General features: G+C 39.4%; 1 protein-coding gene across 1 annotated transcript in view; it reads left to right on the top strand.

Moving 5' to 3' along the window:
- LOC140476793 (uncharacterized) overlaps window positions 1–23,996 on the top strand; it is a 567,118-nt gene that overhangs the window by 55,396 nt on the left and 487,726 nt on the right. The window contains exons 5-7 of the mRNA XM_072569588.1: window positions 8,406–8,569; window positions 14,904–14,990; window positions 21,400–21,532. Coding sequence (XP_072425689.1) covers window positions 8,406–8,569; window positions 14,904–14,990; window positions 21,400–21,532 — 384 coding nt within the window. The remainder of the gene's footprint in view (window positions 1–8,405; window positions 8,570–14,903; window positions 14,991–21,399; window positions 21,533–23,996) is intronic.

Below are 23,996 nucleotides of genomic sequence, written 5' to 3' on the forward strand. Positions count from 1 at the left end.
AATACTGAAAAAGAACTATATTGTGAAAAACCCAAGACTATGCTTAAAAATATACAATGAATAAAAAATGTGCAATCAGCAAGGTGATGGGATGTATTCAGAAGTATTTCATTTATGAATGAAAGTTAGGTGAGACAAAGAATTCAGCTATCATAACATCATTGAATTTATGCCCAAAAAATGTCTTTGGACACAAAATTAGATGGAAAAACAAATGTTTCAGACAGGAGATATATTAACAATGAGCAAATTTTTTTAGCAACCTGGAAAAGTTGTTAAATTTGAAGCTTTGTGCAATTTATTTTCTTTTGCTTTAAAGCAAGTACTTTACATCAATTACAAAATTGGCTTTCAACCTGTACCTCACAAATTAAGTTTGTAGTGAAAATATAACAACATTAATTTTGTGCTTTTTCAGGTGTTCAACTTTGCATGTTTATCAATGTAAATATTTCTATGAACATTAGATAAATAGTTTAAATTGTTTGCAGCCTCCAAATTTTATATACCTTCTTTGTTCTAGAGCATCAGCAAACAAAATTCACACTTGTTTAGTGTTGGAGAAATGAGAATTTGTCAAGCAATTTAATTTTTCAAACTATTCATGGAATTTTTCTGGACATTTATACAAAGCGTTCAGTATTATCAGATATGGTCAATTTTCCTCCTATCTAATGACTTGTTGCTTTTCAGTTTAGACTTGAACATAGACCAACATTGTGCAAATGAGATGAATAGTAACAAAAGTTAAACAGCTAAGATATTGAGACAGTCATGAGATGTAATTTAAACTCTCATTTTTACCAAAGAGTGCTTATATAATCATGTTGAGGATATTTAAATAATAAGTAGCAAGCGAACTTAGATACTTATCATTAACCTGAGCTACAAATCTTCTCAAAAATCACCAACATTTAAACATTACTATAACTGCACTATGTTTTCTCCTATCTGACTTCTTGATTCATATATTAAACAATGATCTCCTGACAATGCACGGGAGAATGATCTTTAATCTGAATATATATTCAGTTTAGATTAAGTATCCACTTGATGGGTACTTTCTTGGACGTAACTGTCCAACAAGCTTTCTGGCCATCTTATCCAGTATTATTCTGGAACGCAAGCTTTCCTAGTCCTAATGTAGTTAACATTTTGTCTATATCCAATGGTGGAGTGGTTTGCGAAATAAAATATTGATGCTGGTTGTAACCAGCTTCATTCCTGAAGAAGGGCTTATGCCCGAAACGTCGATTCTCCTGCTCCTTGAATGCTGCCTGACCTGCTGCGCTTTTCCAGCAACACATTTTTCAGCACTGGTTGTAACCACACTGGCTGATGATAAAGTTATATCATCGATTACTTCTGGATAGAAAAAACTGACAGGAGTATGGGAATTGCACATATCCAGTCAATACTTTTACAATAAGCTAATAAAATGTTTATGCCAAAATAAAAATGAGGAGCTGATTTTTGTGCAGGAAGTAGGATTCCTGTCATAGAGTCAGAGATCTACACTACAGCTAAAAGCCCTCTGGCCACTCATACCCAATACTGATCAAAAACAACCACCTGACTATTCTAATCACATTTTTCAGTACTTGGCCTATAGCCTCGTATGCTTTGGCATTGCCAGTGTGAACGTAAATTTTCTTTAAAAGTTATGAGGGTCTCTTACAGGCACTGTCCTTTGCATAAAAGTCAGAAGCACATCCAGCCTCACTTTCTTGATTCAATCTGCAGCCATTTAACAGCCATTCAACCATTCAGCAACTTGGGGCAGTCATTCTGCTCCCAACTGGGATGTATAGTCATCAGTGGTGGAGTGATAAAAATTGTGTGTAGAAAACAAAATTAGAAGAATATAGTGATTTCAAAGGGTTTGAGGACTAAATGCACTTGGAGAAATCCAGAAGGATGAGAACAAAAGGGATTGAAGACAAAGTTGCAAAATTCTTTTTAAAATTGAAGTATTTACATGACCAACTGAGGTCAGAGTTTTGGGGGTGAATGGATGAAGAAATTAAGCATTTGTCACAACTCTAAAAATAAAATGACTTTTCAAAATTTCTTTCAACTTTTATTCAAAGACAGTTGTATTCCTTTGTTAATGATTGTACACCATTGAATTTTCAATGAAATAAAAATTTGTTTTTATGGAATGATCTTTTTCATTTGTATTTAAATGTAATTGGTCTGATTATGTGAAATAATTTGTAAGCAGAGTTTTATTAATGACTGCTTCAATTAAATTGCTTAATGGTTGTGTGAAACTATGATGTGTTGATTGAAATAATTGATGCTGTAGATATGAGAGTCTGTGCAAATTTAGTTATAAGAATTTACCTTCTGAATATAAAGCACATATAGCCAAGATACTGGAGTGTAACACATTTTGTCCAAGGTAACAAATATTATAATATTTGTAATAGTCTATATTGTACTTTGGAAGATGAAACCCCTGTAATTCAAAAGTACTAGCAATGAAGTTGCCATAATGATTTAGTGAGTTAAGTTGTTGACTCAAACATTGTATTGTCAAAAGCTATGTAAATATCCTGACCCATTTTAAAGGCTAATCCAGGATCTTTTTAAAATTCATTCATGGGATGTGGATGTTGCTGTCTGGCCAGCATTAAATGTCCATCCCTACTTGCCCCTGAGAGTGTGGTGGTGAGCTGCTGCCTTGAACTGCTGTAGAACATAGCCGTGGGCTAACCCACAATGCCATTAAGAAGGGAATTCCAGGATTTTGACCCAGTGACAGTGAAGGAATAGCAAAATATTTCTGAGTCAGGATGGTGAGAGACTTTGAGGGGAACTTGCAGGTGGTAGTGTTCTCATGTATCACCTTCCCTGTCCATCTAAATGGTTATGGGTTTAGAACGTGGGGATCTTTAGTGAACTTCTGGAGTGCATCTTGTAAATTGTACACACTGCTGATACTCAGATTCCTTTGGAATACTTTCTGATATTTTACTGCAGTGCAGCACCTCCCTAAACATAACACACCTTGTTGATTTTTGCAATTTCCAATTGTATTGAAAAAAAACAATCAATCATGGGAAGTAAGCAAATATAAACAGTATTTCTCTGAACCATAGTTAGAGTATCATACAAAATGGTGGGACGAAGGGCCTATTTCTTCTGGCATTTTAAGGGTTTATTCCTTGCTGCTTAAATGTTGCAAGAATAGCTGCTTGCACAACTCTTTTGGGCAGCATTTCCTGTTTCCATTCATATTGTTATGTCTTTAATTGACCTTAAGGTGGTGTTGAACCATCTTGAAGTGTTGCAGTAGTCTGTGTGATACAGTTAATTCCACAATAAGAGGAATCAAAAGTGAAGAAGGAGAAAAGTTGCATGTATCAATCAATATATTGAAATTGAGAGATAGTGGTCACAAAATTTGGTTGCACTGTGCCTGAATTTTTAGTTATGTGCTAGGATTATGTAAAATATTTGGCAAAGAACTAGTTCATGCTGATGTTCATCTGCAACTTGACCTCTCCCCCACCATTTCTCCCATAAATCTACTATTAAATCTATTTCTTCATCTGCTTATTTAGTTTCCCCTTTTGTGTGCATCAAGACTATTCCATTTAAGCACCCCCTTTAGTAATGAATTCCATATTCTTGTCATTCATTTATCAAATTTGTTGTTGGATTTCTTGGTGAATATTGTTGGCCCCTGGTTATGTTCTTCACCACAAGAGGGAATATGCTGTCCATGTCCAATCTGTCAAAATCTTTCATAGTTCCAGTGGTTGCAAGATTGCAGTGGCTTGATTTGTTATGGACCAGGCCAGACCCCCATCAAAGCATTTCAAGAAGGTAGCCCAGTCCCTAACCTTTCTAGTAGTTTTAAGCAGATGTACAGTGAATGCAGGGTATTTCAGTTTTAAACAGCTGAATTTAATTACAGATTACTGAATGAAACACAAACAAAAGAGAACCAAATTTAGTATAACTTAACCTATCTGAAAACTTACTTGACTCTATCATAACTTAATGATATACTTGCATAATGATATACTTAATGAAATACTTGCAACATCCCCATTAACACCCCTTGGTTAAAAAAAGGCAAAATCAATCACAGGTTCTTACAGGAGAGAGACAGTAGGGAGAGAGAGAATCATCTTGGAGCTGTTTCCTTGGGTCCCCAGCTAAAACTTGACCAGTAGATTCAAACAGACTGCTTGCTGAAAACCAAACCAGAAATATCCCTGAACTGGGAGTATTGGCCACTCTCCTTTCATTATATAAGTGTTTCTTTTTTAAAAACATACTTAAAAGCCTTTTGCCTGAGACAGTATCTGTTAGCCATAATCAAAAGGCTTCTCCAAGCCAAATTGGAACCTCTGCTGTTTACGACCCACTTTGAAAAAACCAAGGACAACATAACCTTATTAAAGGAGCAGCGTTATCACAAAAGCAAGTAATTTGATCCTCATTATTGAACACTTTGCACAGCTGTGGATTACAGCAGGTGAACTGAAACCAAAAGGTAGTCTACATTTAAGCAGCAAGGGATGAGCCCTTAAAATGCATTAGCTTGTGGACTAGAAACCAGGTACTAATTACATGGATCTTTTGGCTGCCAAAGAATGTATGATTGTTTCATAGCTAACTGAACCACTTGGGGTTATGAGAAAGATTCAGAAAAGCTAGTCAAGTTACCAGGAGCACTCTTAATTCTGTGTGAAAGAGCCTTTTTAAACCAGCAGACAACCAGTTTAGCTTTTATCAGCAGTTGCTGTGAAATCTTTTCAAAAGTCAAATCTTTTATCAGCGAACCAGTTGTCCTGTCCCTCTTGCATCCAGAAAAAGTATGAGAAGTAGCATTCTGATCGACACAAAAACTATCTCAATAGATCCTGTGAAAAATGGCAACTGAATTGCTTTCCAGTTTTACTTTCATGCATAACACCAATATGTTTTCTTGTCTATTTTTGTGTGTGTCTCTCTCATATGCTCTCGCATGAATGGAAGTTTATAAAGGAATTAAAGTTACCGTGAGTAGAGTTGTATGCCAGTAGCTAGATATTATTTATTGGGTAAGAACAAGACTATGTTATAAATAGCTTCTCTAAAGTAGAGAAACCTAGTCACCCTGGCTCTAGAAAGTGGGTAATTTGAGGAATCTTTGCATACTTTTGAAATCTTCAACTTTTGTGACCATGCCAGGAACAGTGGGACTTGATTTTCAGTGCACGATTCCAGTAACATGTGACAATATCTTCCCTCTTTCTTTCAGAATTTTGGCCCCTTCACAATTTAACATTCAAATTGGAGAGTGCACTGATTTCTTTCTAATCTCACTTATCCATTGGTCCTAAACTTTAAATTTAACTAAAATGGTGATATTGCCAATAATATAGGTTTTGGAATGTATGTAATTTAGTATTGACTATCAGCCAAGTTACTTTTATCACAGAGTTGTTATAATACTGTAAAAAAAATTGCTGAAGCAAGCAGAGCAAGTTTATTGATAAAAAAAAAATTGGAGTCCATAAACTTAGATCTGATTTGTTTTCGAACATCTCAAAATTGGCATGAGACAAATACAGGCATCAGATAAATGATGGGTGAGCGCCCCCTTGAACATGTCAGTTAGCAAATGGAATCAAAACACAATGAGTTTTTCAGAAACCAGAAAGCAACCTCCCTCAGCCTCCCATCCAAATGTCAATGACACTGGAGTTTAACCTATGAGTTATTAGGAAGAACAGGCAAAGCCAGGTTACTGAACACGAGGATCTGATGGACTGATGTGTATTTATTTTAACAAAAGGGGTATAACATATAAAACAGATGAGTTGAGAGTCTGGATTTCATTTTATTTGATTGTAGTCACATGTATCTAAGTACAGTTAGAAGCTTTACTTTGCGAGCAGTACAGGCAATTCATAATAAAACTATGATGTTGTAGCTATTTACAGAAACTTGGTTATGAGGAAGGCAGGAGTGGCTGCACAACATTCCAGAGTTTAGATGTTTTAGGCTTGATAGACAGAAATGTGACAGGGCGTGGGGACTTGCATTACTGATTTAAGGAGAATGTCACAGCAGCATTAAGAGAGGACATCTTGGAAGGCTCATCCAGCGAAGCCATGTGGGTCAAACACAGGATTAAGAAAGGTGCAGTTACAATATTGGGGTTATACTTATGGCCTCCCAATAGCCAGTGGGAGACAGGAACAGCTATATAAGTAGATCATGGAAAGATGTATAAACTGGGTTGTTACATTTGGTTATTTTAATATGAATTATGGACTGGGACTCATTTAGGGCCTCAGGCTTAAATGGGACAGAATTTGTATGATGCACTCGGGAAGGTTTCTTGAAACAATAAGAAGATAGTACAACTAGGAACAGGGCCATACAATACCTTGTATTGGGGAATGAGCCTAATCAGGAGTTTTAGTGGGGGAGCATTTTAGGAATGTTGATCATAATTCTGTAAGTTTTAAGATCATGATGGATGAAGATAAGATTCATCCTTGGGTGACTGTGCTAAATTGGGAGAAAGCTAATTACAATAGTACAGGCAGGAACTGGAGAATTTAGATTGAGTGTGTATGGTTGAAGGTAAATCCATATCTGAATAAAATAAAGCAAGGCAGTTGGCTACACTGCCACAGAGCTCCAGAAGTGTACAGAAATATCAAATCCAATGTTTATTGCAAGCAATAGTCAAGGAATCAAACATTAAAACATGCTACTGAAAACTAGTCAAAAAAGTCCTTGAATATTCAATGTAAATTCAAAAGTAATTGAAAACATAATTTGTACCCAGTTCCTGATTTTTCTCTTGTAAGTTATTTTAATATTATAATTTGGCGTGGTTCTGTCTGCCTGAACTTAATGTGCAGGTTCTGCACAGCTAGCAACAGTTTCAAACTAACCTTGATCGATTTGTTAAAGGGTAGTGACTGTGTTTAAAAATATCCAGTAAGCTTTTTTTCCTATATGTGAAGTTTAGGTAACTGAAATTCAACATGATCCTTGAACAATATAAAAGAAGCAGAAAATAATTTAAACAAGGAATTAAGAGGGCTTAAATGGGCCATAAAATATCCTTGGCAAGTAGGAATAAGGAGAAACCCAAGGCATTTTATACATATACTGGGAACAAGAGGGTACCGAGGGAAAGAGTCAGTCCACTCAAGGACAAAGGAGGGAGTTCATGTGTGGAGGCACAGAAAGTGGGTGAGGTCCTTGAGGAGTACTTGTTCACAAAGGAGAAGGGCATGGTGAGTCTAGATAGGGCTATGTTGATATTCAAGGTAAGTCACAGGTTCTGATGAGATCTATCCCAGAATGCTGAGGCAGGCAAGGGAGGGGATTGCTGGAGCCTGGATGGGTTCTTGTATCCTCTTTAGCCATAGGCTCGGTCTGGAAGACTGGAGAAGAGCCAGTTGTTTGTTCAAGAAGGGCAAGAGAAATAATCCAGGAAATTATAGGCTAATGAGCCTCATAGAAGTGGTAGGGACATTATTGGAAAAGATTCTTAGGAAGAGAATTTACTTGCACTTGGAAAAGAATTGACTTATTAGAGATAGTCAGCATGCGGGGGTGGTCTTGTCTCACAAAGTTAATTGAGGTTTTTGAGAAACTGATTGAGGGTAGGACAGTAGATTTTATCTACATGGATTTTGTATTTGATAAGGTCCCTAATAGTGGGCTGATCCAGAGGATTAGTCACAGGAAACCCACAGTGAGTTGATAAGTTGAATACAAAATTGGCTTGATCATTGAAGGGGAAGAGGGTTGTTGTGTCGGGTTTGTTTTGCCTGGAGGTTTGTGACAAATGCTGTTCCACAATGATTGGAACTGGGACATCTATTATTTGCAATATGTATAATATATGTATGACATAATTGAAGATATACATTTGAATCAGTAAGCTTTAAGATGAAACCAAAATTGGTAGAGTTATGGATATTGAGGAAGATGATCAAAGGATGTAACAAGATATAGATCAGATAGAAAGTCGGGTGGAAAAAAGGCAGATGAAAGGCAGAGTCTACAGTAAATAGCAGGATCCTCAGGAACATTGATCTACAGAAGAATCTTGTGATACAAGTCCAGAGCTCCCTGAAAGGTGCAACACAAGTGGATGAGGTGATAATGAAGGCATATGGCAAGTGTGCCTTTATTATTTGGACATCAGTATACATTTAGGCAAGTTATGTTTAACTATAAACTTTAGTTAAGCTACATTTAGAGGATTTTGTGCAGTCTCTGTATCTCTGGGTCTCTTTATTTGACTACTTTGTTGTCTGACTGTCACTCTTGCTCTCTCACTCTCTCCCCTGCCTCTTGCTCCCTCACCTCTGTCTCTGTGTTTGTGTTTTGTCCATGTATGACAATTAATTATGTTCCTAATTTCACCATAGGTGGAAAATGGAAGATAACTATTGTCACTAGTGACCTACCATCTGCAGGTACAACTGCTCAGGCTCACATCACATTGTATGGTGATGCAGGAAATTCAAGAGTTATTGTACTTCAAGGAAACTCTGAAGAAATGTTACAGCCTGGGCATCAGGACACTTTCACTGTATGTATTGATTTAAGTGGAATATATTATTGTCTAATATGCAGCAAATTGTTGGAAAGACTTTCTAATGGAAATAATTGCAGTAAATATATTGTTTTGGTTAGGGCACAGTTGTTATATGGTAATTTTTGATGCTTAAATCAGATTGGTCTTTCTTTTGATGCATTTTCTATAACATACCATCTAATCTCATAACCTTCGTTTTTTTTTCTTTTTAGTGTAAGTTAATTTTATACCTTCATTTACAAACAAAGATGTTCAATCGAGTCAATTTTCTTCCATATGACATCAGCATAATCCCAAAGAACCATTGCAGCGAGATGACTGATAGTGAATTTAACCTTTGAGCACACTCCACCATTTAATAACATTGTGGTCAATCTAATTGTAACCTTAGGTAAAAACAATGACTGCAGATGCTGGAAACCAGATTCTGGATTAGTGGTGCTGGAAGAGCACAGCAGTTCAGGCAGTATCCAAGGAGCAGCGAAATCGACATTTCGGGCAAAAGCATTGTAACCTCAACCCACAACTCACAATTGTGAAATATGCTGATGACATAAATAGGAAAGCACGTTCTGAAAAGAACACAATGAGGTTGCAAAGATATATTGTTAATTAGGTGAATGAGTTGTTTTTGTGGGGCTTAGGGGATGGAAGGAGTGAGGTCAGAAGCGTGGGAAATGGGCCCTGCCAACCACAGCAACAAGAAATCCTTGGTTGAGGAAAAAGGTAGACTTTTCTGATGCTCTCCTGTGGAAAGATGGTGAATGGGGATGGTTTAGGTTTTCTTTCCAGGAAGAATCAGCGAGTTCTAAGACCATCCTGATGGAGAATGGATGTATGAAAAAAAAATTGCAAATTGGAAATATTAAAATTGACAAAGCTGCAGAAGAATCACAGACATAAGTGTGACAGGGCAGGACAAGGGGACAAAAACAAGTCAAATCAAGGTGGGAAGAATTAATTTCCATGAGGCAGAAACTGGAAGAAATAATGGGTCTGCCTGGGCAATTCTGTTTGTGGATTTTGGAAGGATCGTAGAGGTAGCTGAATAGGGTTGGGAACCATGAGCTGGGAACAGTGGGGAAGATGAGTTGAGGTTTGTGACAATTAAGGATACAGTAGTCTAATGTTCGATGGTGGGGACATGGTCCAGTGGCTATATAACTATTGTATCTATAAAAATGGGTAAAGGTGAGGGATTCTGCAACAAATAACTCACCACCAGACTTCCCAAATCCATTCCACAAGGTGCAAACTAGGAGTATGATGAAATACATTAATCCAGGCAAGTGAAGAGTATCTCCAAGAGGCTCAGCACCATCCAAGACAAAGCAGCCTGCTTGATTGACATTGCTTTGAAAAACATTCAGTCCCTCCACGACCAAGTCTCAATCACAACAGTGTATCCTATCCACAATGTACGCTGCAGAAATTCACGAAGACTCCTTAAATTGAGCCTTCTAGTCCAAGATATTGTTGCTAAATTGGCACTAATAAAAAGACTAAAATAACTTGTGAAGGGGATATCAGTAGACTATAAAGGGATTAGAAAAGTTAAGTGTGTGGACAAAGATCAAACAAACACAGCATAATGTGGGTATAAGTGAAATCATACATTTTGTTGTGAAGAATAATAAAGTATATTATCTAAATGTGAAAGGATGCAAAGGTATCGGGGTGTCCTAATATACAAATCACAAAATCATTGTTCTAACTATCTTTCTACCTTTCATAGAATTAGCTCACAGCATTTCTGCTTCTTTTTAGTTTTGAAGAATAGTCCTGTTTCTCTCACCACAGACACTGCCTGGCTTGCTGAGCTTTTTTAGTACTTTCTGTTTTCACTATTTTAGATCTTACTATTTTTTTGTGAAATTATCATATGCTTTAAAATATTCACTGGATGTAAACATTGCCAGCAAGATTCCATGTGTATTGTTCATCCTTAATTTCCCCTTTTAAAAACTGTGTGATCTACCTTGATCCATGCAGTTGTGTGGTGATGTATGTCCAGTGTTGTTGGGATTTAAGTATTTTGGTCTGGTGATATATTTTCAAGTGAGGATGATCTATGACTTGAAGGGGAATCTATGCATGGTGTCTTGGTATTCTTAGTGACTGAGGTCATGAGTTTCAGAGGTTTTGTCAAAGAAGCCTCAGCAACTTATGGCACACTTAAATTGTAACTGCAACGTATTGTGCATTAGTAGGGGGATGGGGTGTGAATGTTCAATGTATTGGGTAGGATGCTGATCAAGCTTTATCCTCAATGTCATTAAGCGTCTGGGATTTTACTGGACTTTCACTCGTAGCTTCTGATAAGGTTTTTGCGAATCAAGTGATGGTTGTGAATCGTGGTGCAGAATTTATCACCTCTGATTTGCTCTTTCAGCCATTGCATTTATGTGGCTGTTCTAATTAATTTTCTACTCAATAGCAACCTTCAGTCATAGAGTCATAGGGTCATAGAGCTGTACAGCATGGAAACAAACCCTTCGGATACCTTCGAGATCCTAAATTAATCTGGGCTCATTTGCCAGCATTTGGCCCATCTCCTTCCAAATCCTTCCTATTTACCCATCCAGATGCTTTTAAATGTTGTAATTGTACGAGCCTCCACCATTTCCTATGGCAGCTCATTCCACACACGCACCATCCTCTCCGTGGAATGTTGCCCTTTGGTCCCTTTTATATCATTCCCCTCTCACCTTAAAACTATGCCCTCTAGTATTGCACTCCGCCACCCTGCTAATCCCTATACGCAAATCCCCCAACCCTGGCAACATATCTTGTCTATTCATCCTGTCCATGCCCCTCACGATTTGATAAACCTGATAAACCCTCAGCCTCCTACATTGCAGGGTAAGCAGACCCAGCTATTCAGCCTCTCCCTATACGCAAATCCCCCAACCCTGGCAACATCCTCCTAAATCTTTTCTGAACCCTTTCAAAGTTTCGCAACATCCTTCCTATAGCAGTATTCCAAAAGTGGCCTAACCAATGTCCTGTATGGTCTCAATTTGACTTCCCAACTCCTAATGCACTGACCAATAAATTAAACAATGCCAAACACCTTTTTCCCTATCCTATGTACCTGCGACTCCACTTTCATGGAGCTATAAACCTGCACTCCAACATGTTCAGCAACACTCCCTAGGGCCTTACCATTAAATGCATAAGTCCTGCCCTGATTTGCCTTTCCAAGATGCACATTGTCCAATATGGTCAGTGCTATGATTTATTGGAATTCTGTGAAGTCATTACGAGCGTTGTGGACAACATGGATCCAGTAGATGTGGTGTGTCAGGATTTCCAAAAGGCATTCGGCAAGATTCTGCACAAAAGGCTGCTGCATTAGATAAAGATTCATGGCGTTATGGGCAATTTATTAGCATGGATGCAGGATTAGTTAACTAACAGGAAGCAAAGAGAAGGGATAAATGAGTGCTTTTCTGGTTGGCGATCAGTGACTAGTGGTGTGCCTCAGGGATCAGTGTTGGGACCACAATTAGATTAGATTAGATTACTTACAGTGTGGAAACAGGCCCTTCGGCCCAACAAGTCCACACCGCCCCGCCGAAGCGTAACCCACCCATACCCCTACATCTACATTTACCCCTTACCTAACACTATGGGCAATTTAGCATGGCCAATTCACCTGGCCTGCACATCTTTGGACTGTGGGAGGAAACCGGAGCACCCGGAGGAAACCCACGCAGACACGGGGAGAACGTGCAAACTCCACACAGTCAGTCGCCTGAGGCGGGAATTGAACCCGGGTCTCAGGCGCTGTGAGGCAGCAGTGCTAACCACTGTGCCACCGTGCCGCCCATATTTACAATTTAGATAGATGATTTGAAGTTGGACCATGTGTAGTGTGTCAATGTTTGTGGATGACACTAAGATGAACGGTAGAGCAAATTGTGCAGAGGACTCAAAGTTTGCAGAGGGACATAGATAATCTAAGTGAGTGGGCAAATGACTGGCAGATGGAGTAAAATGTTGATAAATGTGAAGTCATCCATTTTTGGTAGGAATAACAATAAAAAGGATTATGTTTAAATAGTAAGGGAATTGCAGAGGGACCTGGGTGTCCTTGTGCTTTAATCGCAGAAGGTTGGGTTGCAAGTGCAACAGGTAATTAAGGAGATAAATGGAATTTTGTCCTTCATTGCTAAAGGGATTGAGTTTAAAAGCAGAGTGTAACATTACAGCTGTGCAGGGTTCTGGTGAGGCCACATCTGGAGTACTGTATACTGTTCTGACCTTTTTACATGAGAAGGGATGTACCGGAAGGTTCACTTGGTTGATTCTGGAATTGAGGGGATTTGCTGACAAGGAGACACTATTTAGACTGGGATTATATTCATTAGAATTTAGAAGAATGAGGGGTATCTTATAGAAACATAGAAAAATTATGAAGGGAATAGATAACATCAAAGCAAAGAAGATGTTAGATTAGATTAGATTACTTTACAGTGTGGAAGCAGGCCCTTCGGCCCAACAAGTCCATGCTGACCCGCCAAAGCGCAACCCACCCATAACCCTACTTTTACCCCTTACCTAACACTACGGGCAATTTAGCATGGCCAATTCACCTGACCTGCACATCTTTGGACTGTGGGAGGAAACCGGAGCATCCGGAGGAAACCCACGCAGACACTGGGCGAATGTGCAAACTCCACACAGTCAGTTGCCTGAGGCGGGAATTGAACCCGGATCTCTGGCGCTGTGAGGCAGCAGTGCTAACCACTGTGCCACCGTGCCGCCCGAAAAGATGTTGTGGAAGGATGTTGTGAAACTTGAAAGGATTCAGAAAAGATTTACAAGGATGTTGCCAGGGTTGGAGGATCTGAGCTACAGGGAGAGGCTGAACAGGTTGGGGCTGTTTTCCCAGGAGTGTTGGAGGCTGAGGGGTGACCTTATAGAGGTTTACAAAATTATGAGGGGCATGGATAGGATAAATAGGGAAAGTCTTTTCCCTGGGGTCGGGGAGTCCAGAACTAGAGGGCATAGGTTTAGGGTGAAAGGGGAAAGATATAAAAGAGACCTAAGGGGCAACCTTGTCACGCAGAGGGTGGTACGTGTATGGAATGAGTTGCCAGACGATGTGGTGGAGGCTGGTACAATTGCAACATTTAAGAAGCATTTGGATGGGTATATGAATAGGAAGGGTTTGGAGGGATATGGGCCAGGTGCTGGCAGGTGGGACTAGATTGAATTGGATATCTGGTTGGCATGGACGGGTTGGACCGAAGGGTCTGTTTCCATGCTGTACATCTCTATGACTCAATGACTCTAAGATGTTTCCATGATGGGCGAAGTTAGAGCAAGAGGGCAAAGACTCAAAATTAGGGGAGGAGATTTAGGACTGAACTGGGGGATTGTGAATTTGTGGAGTTCTCTGCCCAGAGAAGTAATTGAGGCTTCCTTATTGAATGTTTTTGAATGTTTTAAAGCAAAGATTTTTTTTGAACAGTAAATGAATTATGGGTTATGGTGAGAGGGTGGGTAAGTGGAGCTGAGGCCACAAAAAGATTACTCATGATCTTATTGGATGGTGGAGCAGGTTGAAAGGCCAGATGGCTTACTGCTGCTCCTGATTCTTAGGTTCTTATGTTCTAAATACTTTCTTTCACTGACATTGGTTATTACTTGGCACTTGTGTGGTGCATATGTTATTTTTTGCCTATCAGCTCAAATCTGAATGTTCATGCATGTTGTGAATTGAATTGAATGATGTACATTTGTCAAAAAAAGTTCCAACTTCTGATCTTTATGACAGAGGGTATGTCATTGATGAAACAGTTGGCTGAGGGTGTTGTCTTGAAGAACTCTTTTTAGTGCTGTCTTAATGCCAGGATGATTTCCACCAACCACTGCTATTTTCCTTTCTGCTCGATTTAATTGCCAATGGAGAGTTTTCCTACTACCTATTGATTTCAATTTTGCCAGGGTTTCCACAGGATGTGATTGGATAAATGCTGCCTTGAGATTAAAGGTAGGTGCTCTTGCATCATCAAAGGAAATCTGTGCTTTTGTCTGTGTTTGGAGCAAAACTGTTAAGAGGTCGAGGATCAAGTTGTCCTAGTGGCATCACAACACCTTTCTTATACTGACTTCCATTATTTTTAAAATGCTTTTTGAAATCGGGATTGGACTGATGGTAAGATACTGCATTGGATTTGATTTATCCTGCCTTTTGTGAACAGGAGACAGCAGAATAATTTTACACTTTTAATTTTTCGGATTCAACTTTAAAATATATTGCATTCTATGAAAGGGCCAAGAAATGAGATGATTGACAAGTTTTTAATTTACTTATTAGGTACATACACAGAAGATTGGTAAATTGTACAAAATTCGCATTGGACATAACAACGCTGGTGATTTCCCTGGGTGGCATTGTCAATCGGTAAGGATATTGAATAGACGAACTTATTTGTTTTGTTTTGCAGACTTGTAGAGTAGAATACAAAGTGATTAATTAATTTGAAACAAGCTGTGTGTATTATTTAAAGACTTCAAATAATTATTGTGGAAATTCTATCGTTGTATTTCAGACATGCTTTCCTCTGATTTCATGTATTAACTTAAATATAGAATGAGAAAATCTACAGTTTATCCTTGCATCCTTCCAACCTCAGGCTCTTATAGTTACTGAGAAAAGGACAACAGCTCCATGATACTTGTCTGCTTTACTCAGTAGCTTGAACTTCACATCAAAAATTACTTGTGTGAGAGGACTTGCAAGTAACAAATTGGCATGTGTCACTCTGTGGAGGTGCCAATGTTGGACTGAGGTGGACAAGTTAAAAATCACACAACACCAGGTTATAGTCCAACAGATTTATTTGGAAGCATTGGCTTTCAGAAAGCTGCTCCTTTATTAGGTAGCTGTGGAGCAGGATCAAAAGACACAGAATTTATAGCAAAGATCTCCGTGTCAAGCAACTGAAACAATATATTGAACAAACCTAGATTGCTGTTATGTCTTTCACCTTTTAGCATAGGTTGCAGGTTTCAGTTCATTAATATGTAAATCCCAGAACTTCTTTCCAATCACGTTCTTGAGATAACTTAAGGTTTTATATAAAAAAAGTGACATCTCAGCTCAGACAATACATCAAAGCTGTGAGGTTAGAGTCTGTCTGTATCCCAACCTTGAGCCAGACTGGTTCTATTTCCAAAGTAGGAATTTATAAATTGTTACATGGATTGACTGATTGCATTGACTGCCGGCAGATTGTGTGCTTTTTGAACAAGTTAGAATGTATCTGCAGTTACAATTCTGTAACTGCAAATTCACCCCATAGACTTATATGTGTGTGTGCGCATGCATGTGAGGGAGAGAGAGAGTGAGTGAGTGTGTGTGTGATTATGTGTCCTTGTGAGAGTGTGCTTTTGCATGTGCACGTGCTCGGTAGAGTGTGTGCATGAGTGTGACGGAGTATAAGCCTGTGAGAGGGTATGTGTGGAGGGTGTGTGCCTGTGTGTCTGACAGAAAGTGTGTGTATGAGAGAGGGTCTGAATCAGTGTAAGAGTATGTAAGAATGTGTGTTTATGTGTGCTTGTGTGTGTGTAAAGTGTGGTGGGTCACCTGTAGTGTGACATGAACCCAAGGTCGCGGTTGAGGCCATCCTCATGGTTACAAACTTGGATACCAGCCTCTGCTCAGTGTGGTTGTGTATCCCAAAGTCCACCTTGGAGAACAGTCACCCGAAGATCAGAGGCCAAATGTCCCTGACTGCTGAAGTGTTCCTCGACTGGGAGGGAGTATCCCTGTCTTGTGATTGTTGCACAGTGTCCATCCATCCATTGCCATAGGTGCGACTCGGTCTCACCAATGTACCATGCCTCTGGGCATCCTTGCCTGCAGCGTATGAGGTAGACAACATTGGCTGAGTCACATGAGTACCTGCTGCGTACATGGTGGGTGGTGTCCCCATCTCTATCCATCTCAACACTGATGCATCCTGCTGTAGTTGCCATGACAGGGTTTACGGTGTTGTGGTCGATGATATCCTTAAGGCTGGGCAGTTTGCTGCGAACAATAGCCTATTTAAGGTTTAGTAGTTGTGTAAAGGTGAGAAGTGGAGGTGTAGGGAAGGTCTTTGTGAGGTGCTCATCCTCATCGATAATGTGTTGCAGACTGTGAAGAACATGACATAGTTTCTCTCCTCCCAGGAAGTTCAGTAGTTTTCAGGAATGCAACCACAAATTTAAGTAAAGAAACAAAAGCAAGTGTTTGAACTTGAAGTGTTAGCTCTGTTTCTCTTTCCACAAATGCTGCCAGACCTTTGAGTTTCTCCAGTACCTTGATTTTATTTCAGGTTTCCATCTGTAGTATTTTGCTTTGTATCATGGCCACCTTCCCATGTAATCTTGTGAAGTTGGCTGTCATTACCAAAGTCCTGTGCCAAGTTGGAGCCAGATTCCTCCATGCTCCTTGACAGTAATAGCAAGCTCTATGACAGACCAGTCAGTTCACAAAACATTTCTGTGTGCCTATTTCCTAAGCTTATGCTTGAATGGTGTGTTTATGATGCAGGGTAATGCCAACAGCTTGGGTTCCATTCTTGTAAGGGCTGAGGGTTACCCTGAAGGACTTTACCTAGCCTGAGCTGTGGTAGTGCTCAAGTTTTACCACCACAAATTATCTCTCTCTAATGAAAGAGCAGCCCTTACAATAAGTTTATTTTCCACTATAATAAAAGCAAAATACAGCAGATGCTGTAAATCAGAAACTAACACCAAGAATGCTGGAAAAAAAGAACAGGTCTGGCAGCATCTGTGAAGAGGCATGCAAAATGAACATGGTGAATGGTATCACTTGTGTTCAGAATTTTAGTTTATTTTTCATGTATGTTGTTCTATCAAAGTCCTCATTTAAGACCTCTGCAGCAGAGTGTGACCTAGTGCTCCAAGGACCTATACAATATAGTCTTTCCATTTTAGATTTATTTTAATTACTTCATGCTGACATACCATCATTTGTTGCTAAACCTAATTATTCTTAAGGAGATGGCTTGCTAGGCCATTTCAGAGGGTGTGCGCTGTTATCAGGGGCAGCCAATCACATTGCCAATCATCTGGAATCGTATGTAGGCCAGACTGAGTAAGGATGGCAGATTTCTTTCCTTGAAGGACATAGTGAACAAGTTGCTACCATTGTGCCCAATGATGCAACATGATTAGCCCTCCAGCAGCAGTGGGAAACAGTAAAAGAGTACAAGGTGAGGAAGTAGAGTGATGCAGCAGTGCTCGGTAGACACAGCAGTCTGAATGTGTTGCTCTTAAAATGCCAAGGGAACAAATGGGGTAGAGTGCTGGAGTTCATCCACCGCTATGAGATTTTACCAGAAGAGAGGAATATGGATGATGGCTCATCTGTCCAGAGAATAACTGAGCCACTTAAGTGGTAAATTAAGGGCCTTTTATATCCTCAAAATACGCTTGATTTTAGTGAGAGCAGCATCCTTCCATACTGCCATCATCGTAGAAGGGTGCAGTTCCAGCAATGGCCACCATTTCTGTCATTTGAAGTAACCGCAGATCCAATAGTAACTAGTTAGTTGCAGGGTAAATGGAGAATATTCACACCTGCACACACACAAAAAGAAAAGAAAGAAATTTTTTAAAAATAAAAGAAACAAGAGTGTCATAGGTTCTGTTTAGAAAAAAGAAAAAAAAGTAAACAGGAGTGTCGTAGGTTCTGTTTAAAAAAAAATGGAGAATATAGCCAAGCATCCTGCTTTAAGGCCCATTGTCGGGTTCTCTATTGCCCATCCTCCCTCAAAGTCACACTCTAAACATGGACTGTGTCATTATCTAAGTTGGTTGTTGTAAATGTTAGACTGACAGCATCTCGTCTTAACAATCTAATCTTTATCTATGATTTGGAGGTACTGGTGTTGGACTTGGGTGTACAAAGTTAAAAATCACACGACACCAGGTTATAGTCCGACAAGTTTAATTGGAAGCACACTAGCTTTCGGAGTGCCGCTCCTTTATCTGTCTCATTCTTGGACACATGCATCTCAATCAAGGATGGACACCTCAGCACCATACTCTACCGCAAACCCACAGGCAACCTCACAATGCTACACTTCTCCAGCTTCCACCCAAAACATATTAAAACAGCCATTCCCTATGGACAAGCCTTACGCGAACACCGGATCTGCTCAGATGAGGAGAAACGTGACGGGCACCTGGAAGTACTCAAGGATGCCCTCACAAGAACGGGGTACGATGCTCAACTCATTGACTGCCAGTTCTGACGTGCCACAGCAAGGAACCGTAACTACCTCCTCAGGAGACAGACACGTGCTGCAACCGACAGGATACCCTTTGTTGTTCAGTACTTCCCAGGAGCTGAAAAACTATGCCATATTCTTCGTGACCTGCAACACGTTATCAATGAGGATGAACACCTTGCCAAGACTTTTCCCACACCTCCACTGCTTGCCTTTAAACAACCGCCAAACGTCAAACAAATCATTGTTTGTAGCAAGCTGCCCGGCTCTCAGGACAACTCCATACAAACCTATCACAGTAGGCGCTGCAAGACGTGTCAAAGTGTGGACATGGATACCACCATTACACGTGGGGACTCCTCTCACCTTGTACATGGCAGGTAATCATGTGACTCAGCCAATGTTGTCTATCTTATACATTGCAGGCAAGGATGCCCTGAGGCATGGTACATTGGGGAAACCGAGCAAAGGCTACGACAATGGATGAATGGGCACCGGACAACAATCAACAGACAGGAGTGTTCCCTCCCAGTTGGGGAACACTTCAGCGGTCCAGGACATTTGACTATGGACCTACGGGTGACCATCCCCCAAGGCGGACTTCGGGACAGCAGCAGCGAAAAGTGGCCGAGCAGAGGCTGGAAGCTAAGTTCGGTACCCATAGGGAGGGCCTCAACCGGGACCTTGGGTGACCACCATTGCACTATACACACACACAGACACCCCTAGACACACACACACATGCACTCCTATATATACACGGGCACACATATACACAAACACGCACACAGACACACACACACCCTTACAGACACACATACTCCCACACTCTCTCAGGCATCCTTCAGAGACTTAGACCACTCTACACTCACACACACATATACATTCCCTCCCACACTCACAACCCCCAACCCAGACAGACAGACAGACACACACACACACACACACACACACACACACACACACACACACACACATACACACAGTGAATTTGTACTTGCAGGGCTACATTGTACTTTGCTCAAAAACTGCATGAATTTATGTAAAACTCTGTTATCTCATAATCAATCTAAACATCATGGCATAGACAGAGAACACAGAGGGCAAACACCTTCAACATATTGTCTAGCTATCACCCATTGTTACAGCTAAACTGAGAATGCAACTTTTAAAAGAAAGGTTTTGTGATTTACACATGAAAGAAGTGAAACTACCATGGTATTTGAACAGATGAAAGACTCAACAGACAATCAAGGTACTTTTCAATGTATAATTTCAGTTACATCACACTGTAAATTTTTGCTATAAATTCTGTGCCTTAGATTTGTGCCCTCCACAATTGCCTGATGAAGGAGCAACGCTCTGAAAGCTAGTGCGCTTCAGTTAAACCTGTTGGACTATAACCTGTTGTGTGATTTTTAAATCTTTATCTAGGCTTTCAAATTCCTGCACCACATGCTGGCCAGCTGGCAGTTTTTGAGCATCTGAAATTATAAGAAACAAGGGCAGGTTTTGGGTTGAGGGAAGACAAAAAAATTATAAGGTGCATGCTTACAACTGCAATTTTAAATCACTAAATATTGAGGATGAGGGTGAATTTGAATTTTGGAAGATGAATTGTACTGTCAACCTTAATGGTTTCACTCTGACCACTGACCCTTGCCTCCAGTGATGGACACCCCAATGATAGTCTTGAAGGAGATGGTGCAGGCTATGAGGAAATGCAAATATGCTTGCTTTCTCCCTGTTAGAATGTCTGCTACTGTTATTGCCCATTATTGACCACCATGTTTGCACGAGAGAAAAAAATATATTAGTGAGCATGATGCAACATGTCTGGTGATGTGTCTGAAATAGTTGAATAACTGGTAAATTGTGCAAGGTGAGAGATGAGTGTTCTGCTATGTGAAGGTATGATGTTATAAATGAGGTATATGAAACATGGGTTATAAAGATTTTTGCTTTATGAATGGTAGATGAGATGGTGTAGAAAAGAATGAGATATTTGGGACATGAGGTAGCATTTGAACGTTCAATCACTGACCTTGCCAATTCATATGAAGTCTTTAATTTTTTTAAACTACATCCAGATCTCATGGGATAAACTGCATTTTCTGCAACAGTCACAGTTCCACTGTCCTTTCAGTAGGCACTGAACTCTGTCTGCATGACTATTCCCTCCTGCATCAAGACCTCCAGTGCAGTATCTAAGGACCCTGGGGTATGCTATTTGTAGGTTCTGGCTGGTCTTCAAATCTTGTTTAACCAGTTTTGACCTCTTCTGCAACCAGATTGTATTTCATCTTTAGGACATACGGTCTGGATTTTAGTGGTGTTGCTCTTGCACAACTCTGGGTTCCCTGATGTTCTGTGGCAACTTATTCAATGTGGATTTCATGCTACAATTAATATAATTAGCAAGCAGAAAACTTTTTATATGCTACTTATACCTGATTTTGGCAGCTGTCCAATTTGACCCCCACATTCTTTAAACAGAAATCTGTGAACAGGTTTGATCTTGTGTTTGTAGATACCATCTTACTATAATTTTGTGTTGGTGTGTTTCAGATCCATTTAAAGAATGTGCCCTCTGGTAAAGAGTATCACTTTAATGTTAATAGTTGGATGGATCGCAATCAAGATGATGGAGAAATTAGTCGAGAAGTGCCTGTTATCGAAAATGGTAAAGAGGTCTTCCCAGGTAAGTCTGTTTGAGAAGAAGCAGTTTTCGTTTACAAGAGGTATTGTTTATCATGGAATATTTATTTATGACCAGGGTGCAGGTTCTCTTGGTTTATTGGGCCTAATAGCAAAGATGTTTTACTGAACATGAATTAAAAGGATTTATTCCCCTTAATTTTAAAATACATTTAATTTTAAGTGCCCTTAGATGTTATACCTGCACTTATGCCCTGTTGATAATGTTCATTATGTTCACAATATTGAACATCTTATTTTCTTAATTTGAAATTGACTTGAAAACCATCTCAAAGACAAGGCCGATTAAATGTCTCAGGCGAGAAATTCATCCATCTTCTTTTGTCCCATCATCATTTAATCTCAATCATTTTTTACACTTTTATTCATTGGATTTGAGTGTCACTAACAAGGTCAGTATTTATGTCCCACTCCTAATTGTTGTTAAGATAATTGAATGGCTTACTAGAGCATTTAAGACAATCAGTTGAGGCAATGACATCGCTATGAAATTGGAGTCACACATCAATCAGACTGGTAAGGCCAGCAGATTTCCTTTCCTTAGGGCATTAGTGAACCAGATGTAAGGTAATGAACAAGTCAAACATGAACCTGTGTTAAAAACAGGACAGCAGAGATATTCACCCAGCAGAACACCCCAGTTCTCTGTGGTACCCTGCTGTTTCCAGAGGGATTCTGCAGGATTACTGGACCAAGGACAAAAAGTGAAAAAATGTAGATACTGGTTGTTCTATTGTTGGAGGTTCAGGTGAAAGATAATTGTTTTCCCTAGAGTTGATTAGGCTGTAATTTCCTATAACTTAGATCCAGAATGGAATCACTAAATAGTTACAATGCAGAAGGAGGCTCTTTGTATTTAGATTGACTTCCCTTAGGAACAATTTACCCAGTGCCACATCCTCATCTTTAAGGAATGTTTGCACAAATGCCTGAAGAGATATATTAAACAGGATTGTGGTGAAAAGGAAGTGATGAATGAAGAGGTGATGTGTTGATTCTTATGAATGTAATCATTCTGCAGCACTTTGCTGAATTAGTGGTTAAGCAAATATTTGTAATCTGTTTAACTATGAAGGGTATTGAGAGCTTAATACTTTTTCAAATGTACAATTTAATATCAAATTGATTGAAGGTAGTAGAAACAGGAGTTAATTCTCACCTCCCTAAGCCATAGACCTTGGGGGCAAAAAATTGTAGGACCTGACTTAATCAAAATCAGCTAATTCAGCATTGACCCTGATTTATATAGCCTACATGCAATATCTGACAAAGTTTATATTCATAAAACCACAATGGTCATTTCATCTCATAGTTTAAAAATAGACTGGAAATACAGTACAGGGAACCTTTGATAAATTCTTCTGGTTCTGAAGATCAAAATCAGATGTTTATAAATCCTATTTTAATGTATGCTTAGCTTCTTTTTTTATTTCCTTTGTGAAAATCTTTATCTGGCCTTATCTTAAGATAAACATAGACTTTGGGTGCAGCATTGACCCAAGGTTCTCCTAGAAATCACAATAGTTATAACTTCATAAATGTAAGTGACTTTCTGCATGAAACTGGCATCGTTTCAATTTGAACTATTTGTGGTCTCAAATTATAACGTATTTGGGATCTAACAACTAGAGAGAAGCAGCAAGCTGGAATGTTGGTAGGCAAATCCTCAGTCCGCATGACTTATGAACCCATTAATGCAGCAAGGTGGAAGGAGCAGCGCTGTGAAAGCTGGTGCTTCCAAATAAACCTGTTGGACTTATAACCTGGTGTTGTGTGATTTTTAACTTTGCACACTCCAGTCCAACACCGGCATCTCCAAATCATTATGTGGATAGTCTGTGTGCTCCTCAAAGAATCATAGGGCTAAATTCTTAATAGTTTGTCCTGAATTTAAACAATCTGAATGTAGGTAAATGATGTCCAGTTGAAGAATGTCAAGTAGATTACACAGAAAGAAAGTGGTTTTTAAAGTCATATGATATTCATGCAATTCTCTAAGATCTGATTAAAGTTATTTCATTATCTTCCTGGTAGTGGTTTGATTTTGACATGGTGTTGGAAACTGGTATTAATGTCATTGACTGAAACCTATTAATGCAATACACCTACTTGCATAGCACTAGCCTAACAAGCCAGAATTAACACAAATAATATAAGGTGTAATTAGTCCATCTTTTTCTTCTCATTTTAAGCCATATTCTTTCCTCAAATCCCCCTTTCTCCGTGTCCCTTCCCTCTAAGTCCCCAGTTTTCCCCTACTTTTGCTTTAGTATATTATTACGATATATTGTATCATATCATAAATCCAAGCTTGGACTGATAAGTGGCAGATAACTTTTGGATTTGTCCTGTAGGACTTCATCTAGTTCAACTTCCACCTGTCTCTCAGTATTGAAATTTCTTGAGTCAAAGTCATCACAAATATCGTCTGTGATTGTGACCATGGT

This window comes from Chiloscyllium punctatum, chromosome 5 (assembly GCF_047496795.1).
Source record: "Chiloscyllium punctatum isolate Juve2018m chromosome 5, sChiPun1.3, whole genome shotgun sequence".
Lineage (NCBI taxonomy): Eukaryota > Metazoa > Chordata > Chondrichthyes > Orectolobiformes > Hemiscylliidae > Chiloscyllium > Chiloscyllium punctatum.